The sequence below is a fragment of the Macrotis lagotis genome, chromosome X (genome assembly GCF_037893015.1).
Source record: "Macrotis lagotis isolate mMagLag1 chromosome X, bilby.v1.9.chrom.fasta, whole genome shotgun sequence".
In the NCBI taxonomy this organism is placed as follows: Eukaryota; Metazoa; Chordata; class Mammalia; order Peramelemorphia; family Peramelidae; genus Macrotis; species Macrotis lagotis.
In genome coordinates, this window is record NC_133666.1 from 123805997 (window position 1) to 123821824 (window position 15828).

The window sequence follows — 15828 nt, forward strand, 5'->3', positions numbered from 1 at the left end:
TCCAAAACAGCTCTAGCTGACTCCAAATCTAGGCTTTTCACTGTCAGAATTCCTACTAATGAAATTTCCCCTTGATTTTCATACCCTTCAAAAAATCATCAGCTCCTCAGCAGGATCCCCATTACAATCTCCTTTGTCCCACCAAAGTCATTTCTTCCTCTTGTGGAACCTACTGACCACTTCTCCCAATCCCCATTCTCCCACTACTATCTTTGCTAAAGACCATGAAATTCGGTCTCCAGAAACCCCGAAAATAAAGGTCATCCTCATACCTGACCAAGACCTAGAACATCCATATATGGAGAGCAATCAAAAACCCATCCTGATCGAACATGCTCAAATCTTCCCTGTCCAACTCCCCTTGGGAAGTTTAGTTCTTATCATTGGAAGATTGAGGAAAGAAAAGTTTTCCCTTTCACAGAATAATAAGATGCTTTCTGTATAGTATTTCACTTGATCCCTTTTTTCAATTATGTGAGGTAAGTATAGTGGATATTCTTGGACCCATTTTTACAGGGAAGGATAAACTAATATTCAGAAAGCTAACTTCAAGTCCAGCCTTCTTTCCACATTTCAAAGAAAGATCAAATTAGAAGGGACAGAAATGGCAGAAATGACCTAGTCCAACCCTCTCCTTTTAGAGAAGATAATAACTGGGAAAAGGGTAGAGTAAAATGCCATCAAAGTAATCCAGCTAATTTACTCTCATGCCAAACTAGGATTAGGGTCCAGGTGTTCTCAGATTCAGTTTGATATTCTTCCCACTGGGCTATGTTTAGACCCAATTCAGTAATGCCCCAGACTTTCTGGGAGTTTCTCTATTCTCTGCATCTCTCTTCTAAAACTCTGTGTTCCCTTTGGTTTACCAGAAACTCTTGGGATCATAATGAATTGTCAGTATCATCACAAGCTGCAAAACAAAAGGGGCTAAAAGGAGCTCAGCATAACAACAGGAGTTTGGGATGTAGGAAGAAAACAGACTCTAGAGGAAAAAAAAAATTTCCTTCCCTCCCTCCCTTTCTTTTCTCTGCCTCCAGCACTACATGTCAGCAGACTTCCTTGGCCAGCTGAAGTAACAGAGAGCTTTGATGAGACTTGGTGGCAAAAGACTGGATCCAAAGTATAGCTTGGAGGCCTGCCCAGTTAGGCTAATGGCCTAAGGGGCTGAGTGAGAGCTCTCTTTCCTTTAGCTCAGCTATTGCTTCCCTCAACCAAGTTCTCTCAGAGAACAAGACTCCATGCAGAGCAAGGAATTGCAAGTAAGGGACTGAGACCAGTTACCTCTGCAATCAATGGGCTGCTGTCTTTGACCTTCTACAAAAAGCTTCACCATGGGGACATCTTTAATAGCAAACTCTTGTTCTAACAACTTCTCGGAGGTGATGTTCACTTTGCCAAACAGGACTCCAGTGTTTTCTTTTCCCATTATATCCACTGCTCTGCCCATTTCCTTTATCAGATTTTGGGATTGTCTTGATAGGGGATTATCTGAAAGGGAAACAAGGAAAGAAAAATGACAAAGAAGAGGCATAAATTTATAGAGGTGAGAGAGATGCAAGGAATAAGAAGCAATCTTCTATGGTGTCCCTAAACAAAAATGGGAACATGTAGGTACAGATGGACAAGTATATATAAGTATATATACTGCTTAGAATTGGTTTAGGACAGCTAGATGATGCAATAGATAGAGTACTGGACCTGGAGTCAGAAAGACTCATCTTCCTGAGTTCAAATTTGACTTTAGACACTTACTAGTTCTGTGAACTTGGCAAGCCACTTAACTCTGTTGACTTCAGTTCTTCATCTGTAAAATAAACCTAGAGAAGGAATAGCAAACCTCTCCAATATCTTTGCAAAGAAAATCCCAAATGGGATCACAAAGAGTTGAACAGAAATGAACAACAAAGGATTGGTGTTTATGGGTAGATGCCTATCAATCAATCAATATTTATTAAGTTCCTATTATGTTCTAGTCATTATGCTGAGGATATAAAGAAAAGGAAAAAGATACCTCCTGTCCTCAAGTAGCTTATAAAATAAAGGGGGGGAGACAACATGTAAACAAATATGTGCAAATATGCACAAATCATCCACAGGATAAATAGAAAATAATTATCTGATGGAAGGTATTAGAATAAAGAAGAGCTGGGAAAGTATTCCTGTCAAAAATGAGACTTAATTTGTGAATTAAAGTAAACCTGGGAAGTCAATGGACAACGTTGATGGATCCAAGTTTGATGGATAGCCAAAGAAAATGCCAGAAGTCAAGAGACAAAATGTCTTGTTTATGGAATAGCAAGGGGATTAGTATCACTAAATTGAAAGGAACATGGTGGGAATTAATGTTCCAGAAGACTGGAAAAAATAGGAAAGGGCTAGATTGTGAAGGACTTTAAAGGTCAAACAAAAACTTTTGTATCTGATACTGGAAGATAAGGAGTTTCTGGAGTTTATTGATTAGGAGGGGTCACATTAAGAGGAGCCTGTAGTTTAGGAAAATCCTTTTGGTCAATGAATGATGGGCAGATTAGAGTGGGAGATACTTGGGGCAGACTGACCCACAAATAAGCTATTATAAATTATTTATTACATATATATTTACAATTACAATTATAATTACAATATATATACATATATATATACATATATATATATATATATATATGTATATATATACACACACACCTAGTCCAGGCATGAGATAATAATGAGCTCTGCATCACAGTGTTGACAGTGGCAAGGAGAGAAGAGGGCATATTCCAGAGGTAAAGGTAAAATTGACAAGTCTTGGCAACACAGATTATTGAGGGTGAAAGAAAGTGAGGTACACAGAATGACCCTTAAGTTTTATCCTGAGAAATGGGGAGGATGGTGTTACCCCCTGCAGTAATAAGAAAGTTAAGGGGGAGGGAGGAAGGCCTAGGGTGAAAGTTTTGGACATAATGAGTTTAAAATGAAAGGCAGTTGGAAATGCAAGATTGGAGGTCAGTGGAGAGTTTGGGTAGGATAGGTAGATTTAAGAATCATATTACCAGTATAGAGATAGGATTAAATCCATGAACAATGATGAGATCACCAAGCGAAGTATTATAGGATAAAAAAAGAGGGACTAGTACAGAACTCTGAAAAACACCTATGGGAAGAGCATCTGATCTGAGGAGCCAGCAAAGGAAATGGAGGATCAAAAAGAAAAGCATTTTATACTTACTCAAAAGCAGAGACTGATAGCTTATATCATAAATAATCAAAAGTTTGAGTAGACAGACACCTAAGACCTAGGGAGGCCCTTTGGGTATTGACTGGAGATAGACTAGTGAGAGGACTACTCTCAAGGTCTTTCACTTGAGTGCCCTTTGTGGTCATTGAATGCTCTTCCTTAGAAATTTCAACTATCACCTGAGTCTTTTATTACTTCCTCACTGAAATGGAAAGTGGTGATATTCTAATGTGACCTTCCCATAATGAAGGGAAGGTGTGTGAAATGCTGTCTCTGGCATGATTGAATCCTGATAAAACTCTCCATTTTGTGGTTGTTCCCCTCCCCCCCATCATCTTTCAAAGATCACTGATATTCATTCCTCAGTCACAAGACAATTAATTTCCCAGGGAATGAGTGTCTTGAATTCACTGTCAGATCCAGTCTCTCTGAGCCAAAGGCATCTTTGGTTAGTTAAGTCATCCCTAGGAGAATGACAAGCAACTGCCTCCCAAGTATATATTTGAATGAAATCTGCAGAAACCTTGAAAGGGGAGAAAACTCCTGGAAGCCTAGTTGTGTTTGTGCCAAGGGAGAAGGGATATGGGGCCAGGCAGTCAGTGTCTTTTTTTTTTTTGCAAGGCAAATGGGGTCAAGTGGCTTGCCCAAGGCCACACAGCTAGGTGTGGACAACTGAATAACAACATAGATGAGCATTACATAGAAAGAAGTGTAGAAGGACTAAAATTTGCACTTCTGAAAGGAACAGTCATATTACTAAGATCTCAGATCTATTAAAGAAATCAAGTCTGAGGCATTGCCCTAAACCCCAGGAATACCAAAAAAAAAAAATATATGCTGAAACATGCAACCACCATCATTAAGTATCTGAGGCTAGATTTGAACTCAGGTCCTCCTGACCCCAGGGCCAGTGCTCTATCCACTGTGCCAACTAGCCGCCCCATGTCATTGTCTTAATACCAGTCCTTTTGCCTCAAGCTCTTACATGGTCATTAGCTCAAGCTCAGGTTCTCACAGAATCATCTATCTTTCCCCTTCCATTGCAACTTGCTGCAACTACTCCTTTCTCTTCCCTGAAAAATCACAAAGTTGAGGTCCTGGGCTTAGAGTAATCAACCCAATTTGTGCATCCCCAGATGTATACATGTACACAACATGGTTCTGTTGACCTATATCAGGAAGAGGAATATTGAGAGCCAGTATTGTAGGTTGGACTAGAGACAGTCCACCGTGGAGAGAAGTCTAGCAAGTCAGTAGATGCTCTTTGAGATGCCTCTGGGCACTATCAATACTCTGGGGTGGAAAACCCAGACCTAGAATATGAGGGGAAAAGGGTCCAGGAAAACCTGATCCCTGACTCATAATTCCATTTGGTAGTTTATTCATGCCTCATTGGAAGCTGAAAAGGAAAAATAGTTTCTCTTTCATCTGATAGCCTGGCCATTCATTGTATATATGTTATTAGTTACACTAGTCTATTTCCCTCTTATATCCAAGTGTCCACAAAATAGTGGGTTGGGGGTGGGGGCAGAAAAAAAGTATTGATTCTCTTTGAAACCAGAACACTTTATCTTTATCAATTTCCTTTTCATCTGGGCACAGAGAGAAAAATGTACAAATTGCCTCAGTTACTGGGTACAAATTGCAAGTCCAACAGAAAGCCAGTTTCTATAAGATCTTTTTGTTCTTTGGCAGGATAATAACCATGTGCCGGGTCTCAAATCAGGACAGCTACTTATATAACAGCATCAGAAAGTGAATAATCATTTCCATTACATTGCCAATCAATGAATTAAAAAAATGAAACTTCCTCCTTACTCTGTGATCGATTTCAGTCCCCTGCCTGCTTTATCATCATCATTGCTTTCGATACCTCCCATCCATCATGTTCAGTCAACCGCTACCTCCTCACCCACTGCCCTATTCTGCAATCACCTCTCAAGATTTCCTTTTCAAGACCAATCTCTCTGGATTCAGATGGGTAAGGGTTGGTCAAACAAAATGATCTGGATGGATCAGGAAAAAGAGGTCAAGAACACACAAAACATAAAATAAGTCATGAAACAAAAATATGTATGGGGGAGGGAATTTATTGACTACTTCTGGAGGCTGTTTGTTGAAGAGTATAAATGAAATAAGGATTCCCTATGGAATCCCTGCTCCTTTTTGCAGAAGACATGTTGCTGATTGAATCAAGCTCCAGAACAATGCAAAAACGTCCTATAAGAGATTTGGTCTATAAGAGATCATGGTCTACCCATGAACTTTGGAAAAACTAAGTTGATGAAGAATGACGGCTGTCCAGATCCTGTTATAATATTAGGTGAAATTTTGGACAAACATAGCAATGGATTAAAAAGAAGAAAATGACCTGTATTGCTTTGATGATTTTACATGATGTTTTGAATTATGTCTACTTTTTATATGAAATAAAGATTTATTATTATCAATGTTTGTCTGATGATTCCATATGGCTTGAATATAACAGTCCATGAAGAAATAAAATTTGCAAGTCTCTCCCAAAGTAATAGAGAAGTCCATAGGGTCTGTGAATAGGTTGCAATATATTTCAGCATAGGAAAAAAAGTAGCATAAAATATACCATCAAAGATGGCTGAATAAGGAGATGGACTAGTCATGTTGTAAGAGGAAAGGAAAACCAAAGAATAACCCACATCTTCTATATATATATCCATAGGATATAAAAAGATCTAAAGGAAAGCTTCTAAGCAAGTTGACTGGGTGGAAGTCCTGTGTAGGATTCATGGAAGGACTTAGATAAACACCAAGGCAGTTAGGTAGTACAATGGATAGAAAGCCATACCTGGTGTCAGGAAGACTCATTTTCTGAGTTCAAATCTGGCCTCAGACACTAACTGTGAAAGTCTAGGTGAGTCATTTAGCCCTATTTGCCTCAGTTTCTTTATCTGTAAGATGAATTAGGGAAGGAAATGGCAAAACACTCCAGTATTTTGCCAGGAAAGCCCCAAATGGAGTCACAAAGAGGTGGATACAAATGAAAACCAACTGAATAACAACATAGATAAGTATTACACAGAAAGAAGTATAGAAGGACTAAAATTTGCACTTCTGAAAGGAACAGTCATATTATTAAGCTCTCAGATCTATTAAAGAAATCAAGTCTGAGGCATTGCCCTAAACCCCAGGAATACCAAAAAAAAATATGTTGAAGACATACAACCACCATCATTAAAAACCTTATGTTTGACTGGAGAGAAAATGATATAAGTATAATATGAAATAAAGTTTGATGGGAGAAAGAGCTAGAAAAAGTATTCTTGGAAAATGCTATGATAAAAAGGAACACTTCTAACTGGAAACAACAGAGGGGGTATTAGAGAGGGGGTGGCATCTGAGTTGAGTCTTGAAGGAAAATAAGGAATCTGCAGGATCAGGATGAGTGTAATCCAGACAAGGCCTATGTGACTCCATATAAGAAATAAACAATATAGATCAAGAACAAATAGGATTCTATAGGGTTAAGAGCATGAAGAGGAATAATGTACAAGAAGTCTGGAAAAGTAGTTTGGAACCAGATTGGGGAGGCTTATAAATGCTACCCAGGGAATCTGCATTTATATTTAATCTAAAGGTAATAGAGTGTCAATTAATTAACAAGCACTACTTATTATGTGTAGTATTTGTTGTTGTTATTGTTCATTTATTTCAGTCTTCAATTCTTCATAACCCCATTTGGGATTTTCTTGGCAAGAATCCTGGAGTTGTTGACCATTTCCTTCTCCAGCTCATACTGTGAAAGAAGAAACTGAGGCAGACAGGATTAAGTGACTTGCCCAGTCACACAGCAAGTAAATATCTGAGACCATATCTGAACTCAAGTCTTCCTGACTCCAGGTTTAGTGTTCTCTTCACTAAGTCAGATATCTACCTAAAAAAATTAGTTTCCATTTCCCAAGTGTTTACCTCCTATCAGAGGAACTATAAGCATTTATAGGCAAATATAAAATCCACATAAAGTTAATAAAAGATAGTTTGGAGAGGGTCCTGGCAGCTGGGGCTTCAGGAATCATTGTGTATAAGATGGCATTAAAACTGGGTTCTGAAGAAAGCTAAGGATTCTACAAAGCAGAATTGAGTAACTGAGTAATTGAGTGAACAGGCATAGGAAAGGTGTATTCAAAGGCAAAGTAAGCACACACAGTTCGTGGAAAGAGTACTAATTTAAAAAAAAAAAAGGAGTACTAATTGCTTTCAGAAGCCCTAGGCTGTGGTCGCTCCTCTGCCACTTACTATTTGTGTCACCTCAGGTGAGTCCACCTTCCCTAGATCTTAGTTTCCTTATTTATAAAATAATGGTCATTAGCCTCAGTGATTTCTGATGTTTCTCCCAGATGTAGATTAATGATCCTACAGACATAAGAGATAGAATGTTGTGTGCACATTATAACAAGTAGGTCAGATTGATTGGAACAGAAAGTATATGAAAGAGATTCATTTATAATAAGTCTGGAAAAGTAGACCAGACTGTGAAAGGTTTTCAATTTCAAAGAGGAGTTTGTGGGGTTTTTCCCCCTGGAGGCAAGAGTGAGCCAATAGTGTTTCTTCAGCAGGAGGATGATGTGATGATACCTTTGTTTTTAAGAAATACCTAAATCGTAAGTAGCTGTGTATAGTAGAGACAAGAGGAAGAGTAGAAACCAAGTAGAAGGATACTACAATTGTCCAGACAGAAGGTGATGAGAGTCTAGGCCAGGAGAGTAGGAGAGTGGCCAAATGAGGTAAAAGGAGAAGCATGAAGAGGAAGGAGGAGGCATTAGAGTATAATTAATGCCATATGAAGAGGCACAAAGGACCTATTATAGTAAAGGGAAGAAGGGAGAGAGTAAATACTGAGTAAATCTTACTCTCAATAGATTTGGTTCAAAGAGCAAATTATAAACATTCCTAATGGGGAAGTAATAGGGGAAAAAAAAGAAAGGACAGTGTGAGACAGTTAGCAATCAGAAGGAAAACAATGGTGAGGTGGGATAAGGAGAACAGAGAAAGAAAAATTCAAATGGGGGAAGACAGAACAGAGGGAAACAAAAATTTTTCATATTTTTTTCACTTTCATGGTCTTCCCCCCCCCTTAGTTTAATTCTTCTTTCACAACATGTTTAATATAGAAATATGTTAAACATGATTGCACAATTATAATTTATAATCAAATTGTTCACTGCCATGGGGATGGGGGAGGGAAGGGAGGATGGTAAAATTCAAATGGCATAACTCAAAAACTTTCAAAAAGATGAATGTTTAAAATATTTTTGCATATCATTAAAAAAAGGCTTAACATGAATTGATGCAAAGTGAAATGAGCAAAACTATGAGAACATTGGACTCAGAAACAGCATTATTTTAAGATGTTCTTGCTCTCTCAATAGGAAGGAGGGAAGAGAGGAGAGAGAGAGAGAGAGAGAGAATTTGGAACACAAAATTTGAAAAAAAATGCTAAAATTATTTTACATGTAATTTAGGAAAAAAATAATTTATTAAACTTTTTTAAACATGGGGGAACATTTAGGAGAGATGTTGAGGAGGCAGCACTGACAAGACTTAGCAACCAGTTGAATGTGTAAGGTGAAGGAGAGCAAAGAGCTAGAGTTTGCAAATCTGGGTAGCTGGAAAGATGGTGATAATCTTAAATAGAAATAGGAATTTTAGGGAAAGAGGTAGCCTTTACAGAAAGATGGTGAGTTATATTTTAAATATGTTAAGTTTGAGATGGCTAAGGGACACAATTGAAAATATTTGATAATATGGATTTGAAGAGAGAATAGGACTAGATAAGTGGATCTGAGAGTCATTAGCATAGAACTTATAACTGAACACACAGGAGTTGATATGATGAAAGACAGATAGACAGAAAGAGACAGAGAGACAGAGACATAGACAGAGAGAGATCGAAGAAAATAAAAGGGCCCAAGATAGAATCTTGGATGATACAACAAAGGAGATTGAGAAGGAATGGCCAGATGTACAAAGGGAGAGTCAAGAGAAAACAATGTTATGAAAACCCAGATATGAACAAGAATCCTAGAGAAGATGATAATCATCAATATTAAAATCTATAGAAAGATCAATAGAAATGAAGATATTTTTAAAAGATTATTTGGTTTAGCAGTTGTGTAGGGGGGTTTGTTTAGGGGACCTCTGATAACTGAGTCTCCCCCACCCCCCTGAGTCTATTTTATGAAATTATAGAAAGTAAAAGAGTCAGATTACCTTGAATCTGTACTGGTACTCTTAGTGGAACTAACCCATGTATACAAATTGGGGTGGAGGGTAGCTCAGAGATGGCACATCTGGAGCTTATCTGGATATCTTTGGTGCCCAGTAGTGCTCCTAAGCACCTATAAGAGGTTCCACATGCTATTTTTTTCTTTTGAGCAAACAAACTGTTTATTCTTTGTGGATTTCAGTTTATCTGCACTCCTTATAAACTTAAAGTCCATAGGATAAGGTTCATCTGATGTTCTAGAAGTTCCAAGTAATTAGTGCTTTGGGGGAGTCCAACACCTCTTTGGAGATAGTTGTAAGCCTATTTAATTTCTTTTAAAAATAATCTTTCCATTTCCTTTCCTCTTCTTCCCTTCTTCCTTCCATCTTTGCTTCCTTCTTTCTCATTTCTGAGGGATGTGACATGACAGAGAAGAAGGACAAATAAGTGGGAGTAGGAGAAAGAATGCTATGGAAATGAAAGGTTGAAAATGAATTTAGTTGTTTTCCTGAAGGTTGTGATTGACTTTTGGGAGATGAACCTCACTGCCTCCTGAGAAAATACCAGTGATTGTAGAGATGATTGACTCAATGTTTTGCATAACTTCAAAATAGTGTTCAACATTAGATAGCATTTTTAAAGTGCTAAAATCATAAGAATAAGGATAAATGAATTAAAAATAATAAAGGATTTCTTGGATAATAAAAGATTTTGATGTTAAACTGACACTAAAACATGTTATGTATAGCATTCATAGAGATCACAATATGCCAAAGTTGTCTTCAAGCTTTTCCCAAGGGCTTCTTAATAAAAATTTATTACAGAAAATGCGCATTACTGAGCTACATCCAGAAGCCATGAATCATTTAGTTCAAACTCATGTCCCTACATATTAATTTTTCCCTTTATTTTAAGTAAAGTCCCCAAAATATTTTAACACCTTATACCAATGAAAAGATTCATTATGTTCATAGTTTATAGATTAGAAGGGAGTCCGTATTCATCAAGTCTTCTTCATTTTGCAGATAAGGAAACCAAGACATATAGAAGTCAAATGATTTCCCAAAGACCACAAAGGGATCAATAATCATAGATGGAATTTGAACCTAGATCTGTCATCTCCAGAACTTTGCTCTTTAACATGATTCTCTTTTTGAAGGCGGGGGGGTTTGGATGTAGATTTGGAAGGTGCTATGTGTTGCAAAGAATAATTGAGAAAATTGTAGTTGTCCTACATGAAGGAATTTTACCCAGGACAGTTTGATTTTTCACCTGAAGATGTGTATGTCCCCAGGCATTTGTATACCAAGTATTGGGGAAGGGGGGAGAGAAAGAAAGGAAGTCTTATAATGCATCTTCCTCCATAGGATTATAATCTACATATATGTCCATTTTTCTTACTGATCCTTTGTTTATTTGGGAAAGAGTATGTAACAGGTATAAAGGAGCAATATTTTGTTATTATTAATCACATTTTAATATTTCTGTAAACACCTTTGCTTTGAGTTCATTGTGTCAAATGGCTGATTATTGTTGGTAGCTGACTCAGTGTTTTACATCATTTCAAAACATTGCACATGTACAGGAACTGGGGTTAGGGATGAAAACCTATGAGCTATAATTATAGGAATTCAAATCAATAGAGTATTGTGAATCTAGGGCAGTCATCCCTTAGGGAATTCAACCTTTTAATATGATTTGGGAAAGGGAACAAGGAGGGAGAGATCACTGAGAACATTGGAAAGAATGGTTTTCAGTTGAATAATGATGTTGGAAGTCAGATTCCAAAGAATTAAGTGGGGAATGAGTGAAGGGGAAATGAAAGCAAAGATAGTTTAGACAACATTTTCCTAGGAATTTTACTGTGAAAATAGTTACTGAAAGTTTGTGAGCAGTGATGGTAGCTTGGAAGATTAATTTGAAAAACACATGAAGGATGGGCAAGAAAGAAGGATGGACATGCAAGCACACATATAGATGTAGTCATCTGCATGAAAGTTAGAAGTGTGAATGGATGAAATGAGATCATCAGGGAGACAGTATAGAAAGGTGAGGAAAGATTTAAGTAGAATATGAAAATAATGATAACTAACACTTAAATAACACCACAACAACCCTGGAACCTAAGTGTTATTATTATTATTATCCCTAATTTTTAGTTGAAAAAACTGAGGTAGGTTGAGGTTAAGTGATCTATCCAGGCATGGGGCTAGTAAGTGCCTGAAACCAAATTTGAATTCATGTTACATACTCCAGGACCAGTGTTTTATCTAGTGTGCCAATCCATATGAGAAATGATGAACTAGGATGGTGCCTCTGTGAGTGAAAAAGAGATAGATATAAAACATATAGATAGATACAAGACAGATATAAGACAGAATTGATAGGGCTTAGCAACTGATTGGATACAGAAGGTGAGTAAGAGGAAAAAGTCAAAGACAGCACCATGCTGGAGTGACTGGAAGGAGATGTCTCTAACAAAATAAAGAACGTGAGAAGTGAAGAAAGTTTAAAAGGATGATGAGGTAGGTACATTTTGTATATATTGATTTTGAACTTCCAGCAGTTGAAGAAGGTGGGACTAAAGTTAAGGGGAGAGAAATAAAGGCATATATACATATAAATTTATGTGTGTATATATGTATGTATATATGTGCATATAGATAAATATACATAGATACATGTATGTACACATATAGATGTAGCCATCTGCATGAAAGTTAGAAGTGATAACTTGTCTGAATAGACAAAATGAGATCACTAGGGAAACAGTATAGAAAGGTGAGGGACTAGCAAAGATTTTTGGGAGATATCAGAATGTAGGTAGTAGAGAATGTGTAGATGGACAAGCAAAGGAACCTGAGAAAAAGTAATTATCATCTAACTACAAAGGGGAGAAGAATGCTATGGAAGCCAAGAAAAGGTGATGGATATGAAGAATGTGAAATACTTCAGAAAGATCAAGGTTAAGAACCAAGAAAAGCTCTCATATTTAGTCATTTAAAGGTCACTGATGATTTTTGTGAGTAGAATTTCAATAAAATGGTAGGATCAGAAGTCAGATTGCAAGGCATTTAACAAGTGGAAATAGTGCAGTCTATTAATATTTTAAAAGATTGTCATTTAAATGGGGGGGGAATATTGCATAACAGCCTAAGAAGGCAAGAGATTTTTTTTTTAAAAAATAGGGTTAACTTGAATATTCTTGTAAATGGAAAGGAGAGAAGCTACAGGATAGTGTTTTGAATGTATTTGTATATCAAGTACAAGAAATACTAATTCCAAGTATTTAAAATAAAATTAATTATCAAAACTCTGGGTGATTGTACCCCTAACCCAACTGTAAGGGAAGAAACATGGCTCTTGTAATAGGGACAATTAAGGCATTGAGACACAGTTAAGGAAATGACCATTAAGTTTCCTTAATGGACACTTTCTAATGCTGCTTCAAGCCTACATGCTTGTGGGACAGGCAGCCATTGTTTTTCTTTTTTTGTTTTTAGGCTTTTGTAAGGCAAATTGGGTTTTCCCTAAAACCCAGGTACTTGAATGTGTGAGTTGGTGTCAGTTGGACACCAACTTCCTTGGTAAAGAAAGAGAGGAGAAGTCTATAGTAAAAGGGAAAAAAGTGGCTGGGCTCAGCATTTAGATAGGCCAGAGATGATGACCCTAGAACTATGCCAAAATATTTCAACTAAAGTGAACCCCTCTCCAAGGAAGTTATCCAATATCCTTGTTGATCACTGAGACTGTGCTGAAAAGAAACGAGACAGAGAGACAAAGGGCAGTTTCTTCACCTGTCCCATCATGCACTGGAAGGCAGCATTCCCAGCTCCTTTTAAAATTCCCCAGGAGATTTCTATCCTATTTAGGGTGGTGCAAGAAATTGTCCTTCTATGTGAATAGTGCAGAGATACCTTTTTTGTTTCTAACATTTCTTTTACATATTAATCACATGTTTTTATTATTGGGTGTGAGCAGTGTCTTTTTATGTTGTGACAATGAAGAGTTGTACTGCATGATTCAAGCACTGAGTTTCAGAACTGATTACACCAATCACACTTAATCTAGAGAGTTTAAGGGGATTCCATTGTCATGGAGGACACATGTTACATTCATATGAAATACAAGGCCTATGTCCTAATGGGCTTCAGTGCAAAGTAGTCTATCTGGAACATTAAGTATCCAGCAACCTTCTCTACCTGTTTGGTTTCCCTGAGTCTCCAGTTGCTCCAAATGCAGCATCTTGTCAGCTTCTGTTCTCAGTATATAATATACTCAGGATGTAACATATCCAAGTCTAGTCCACGACACTGCCAAGTGTCTAGTTCTAGTCTACCGTTGTAGGCTGATCTCACATCTATATTCTCACTCTTCAGACCAGTCAAACCAGTCTGCTTTATCAATCCCTTTGCCCAGCATTTGGCACAGAATTTTTTCCTCATATCTGTCTCTTAGAAGCTGAAGTTCATTTAGATCAAAGCTCAAGTAGAGCCACCTCCTTCATAAGACCTTTCCTGATTTCTCTAGGTGATGATACCTGTTCCAAATGTTTGAATTGATGCTTAGTTTAAAAATCATAGCTCACAATGCATTCTATTCATAATAGAAAACTCCAAGGCCTAAAGCATCTAAGCCCTACTGAACACAAAGGTCCTTAGAAAACTTTTATTCCTGCTCAATCACTTTTGACTCAAGTAGAATCTGTTAAATGGGAAGGAAATGATGTCAGAGCACCTATATTCAATTCCTCTCTCTGTTACTTATTATAACTTTAATCTTTCTGGGCCTTATTTTCCACATCTGCAAAATGAGGAGGTTGGCATTGATGGTCTCTGAGATCTCTTTCAGTTCTAAATCAATGACCAAGGGGGCAGTTAGGTGGCACAGTGGATAGAGCAGTGGCCCTGGAGTCAGGAGGACCTGAATTCAAATCTAAGCTCAGACACTTAATAATTGTCTCGCTGTGTGACCTTGGGCAAGTCACTTAACCTATTGCCTTAAATAATTTTTTTAAAAAAATCAATCTATAGGGTCGGCTAGGTGGCACAATGCATAGAGCAGCAGCCCTGGAGTCAGGAGTACCTGAGTTTAAATCTGGCCTCATATATTTAATAATTACCTAGCTGTGTGATGTTGGGCAAGTCACTTAACCCCATTGCCTTGCAAAAACCTAAAAAAAATCATTCTATAAACTCATGACCTGTTGGTAGCCTTCCTCTGTACCTCTTCCCACCTAGTACATCTTTTCTTCTTCTGTTCTCATAATATTGATTGACTGAAGCTCATTTTAGTGTTAGCCTGAACAAAACAACAAAGCCTAATCTGTAGAGGGCAGGGTATCAAATATTGAACTCCAAGGACAAAGAGAAGTTATTGTAGCTTAATAATTATTTTGGAGTTTCTAAACCACTTCACAGTTACATGGTGCAGTGGATAAAGTGCTAAGCCTGAAAGTCAAAAAGATTCATCTTTGTGAGTTCAAATCTAGTCCTCAGAAATTTATTAACTGTGTGCTCCTAACAACAATAAAACTTATTTGCTCATTTTTTTGTAGGGTTAAGTTGGAATTCTGTTGCTTTGGACCAAGTGAATGACAAGGAGAACACAGACACAATGTAAAACTAACAAGTATCACTTTTTATAACCAACCATAATCAACCAAGTCAGATCAAGTTTCTGAATTCAAATACAGATTTAGAATACTAAAGGGAGTTGTAGAATTTGAGCTTTAGAAGTCATCTTGTCTGACACACACCCCCCCCTTTATTTTAAAGGCAAAGAAACTGAGGTCCACAGCAGGGAAATAAATTATCCAAGATTGTTTAATTTTGTTGGAGAGTGGAAAATAATTCCAAGATGTGGTGGCAAATTCAAACCACTGGGAACTCTTCACTGGGTAGCATGCTGTACCTTCAATACAGATAACATAGCTATGATGATCCACTCACTGTTCTCTGAAGCCATCTGCCCAGTATGCTGCTACAGTCTGAAAGACAGCCCTCATGCCAAGGAAAAAAGAGGTTTCTCTAAGGCCATTGTGTGCCTGTCCCTGGAACACTGTGTTCCAAGGCTTAAACATCTGGAGAAGTTCCATAGAATGACAGGGAAAATGATCAATGGGATCTCAAAACTACTGCCATCTGAGGACAAACTGAAAACAAAAAGAGATAGGATCTAACTCTAATAAACTATGAAGTATATTAAGAAAGTGACCAGGTCTCAGATCAGCCAAGGCAGAACAGGAGAAGTGGATTGAGTATGGAGCTGAATGCAAAGAAGTAAAAAAGAAAGAAGAGAAAAGGTAAGAAAACATTTACTGTATTTGACTTTTTTGTTAGCATTTTCTAGTTCAGAACTCTGTGGGCGT

At 37.5% G+C, this 15828-nt stretch overlaps 2 protein-coding genes across 7 annotated transcripts in view; one reads left to right on the forward strand and one right to left on the reverse strand.

The window, feature by feature from the left end:
- Positions 1-15828, reverse strand: part of PDILT (protein disulfide isomerase like, testis expressed) — a 70146-nt gene that overhangs the window by 44204 nt on the left and 10114 nt on the right. For 5 of the 6 annotated variants that reach the window (XM_074207132.1, XM_074207130.1, XM_074207131.1 and 2 more), the window contains one exon: positions 1282-1488. The exons of the other annotated variant lie outside the window; for it this stretch is intronic. In XM_074207132.1, the coding sequence (XP_074063233.1) occupies positions 1282-1488 (207 nt within the window). The remainder of the gene's footprint in view (positions 1-1281; positions 1489-15828) is intronic. 6 annotated transcript variants of the gene reach the window in all.
- The window catches only part of ACSM5 (acyl-CoA synthetase medium chain family member 5), an 81476-nt gene continuing 81323 nt past the window's right edge, over positions 15676-15828 (forward strand). The window contains exon 1 of the mRNA XM_074207127.1: positions 15676-15762. Coding sequence (XP_074063228.1) covers positions 15730-15762 — 33 coding nt within the window. The 5' untranslated portion in view covers positions 15676-15729. The remainder of the gene's footprint in view (positions 15763-15828) is intronic.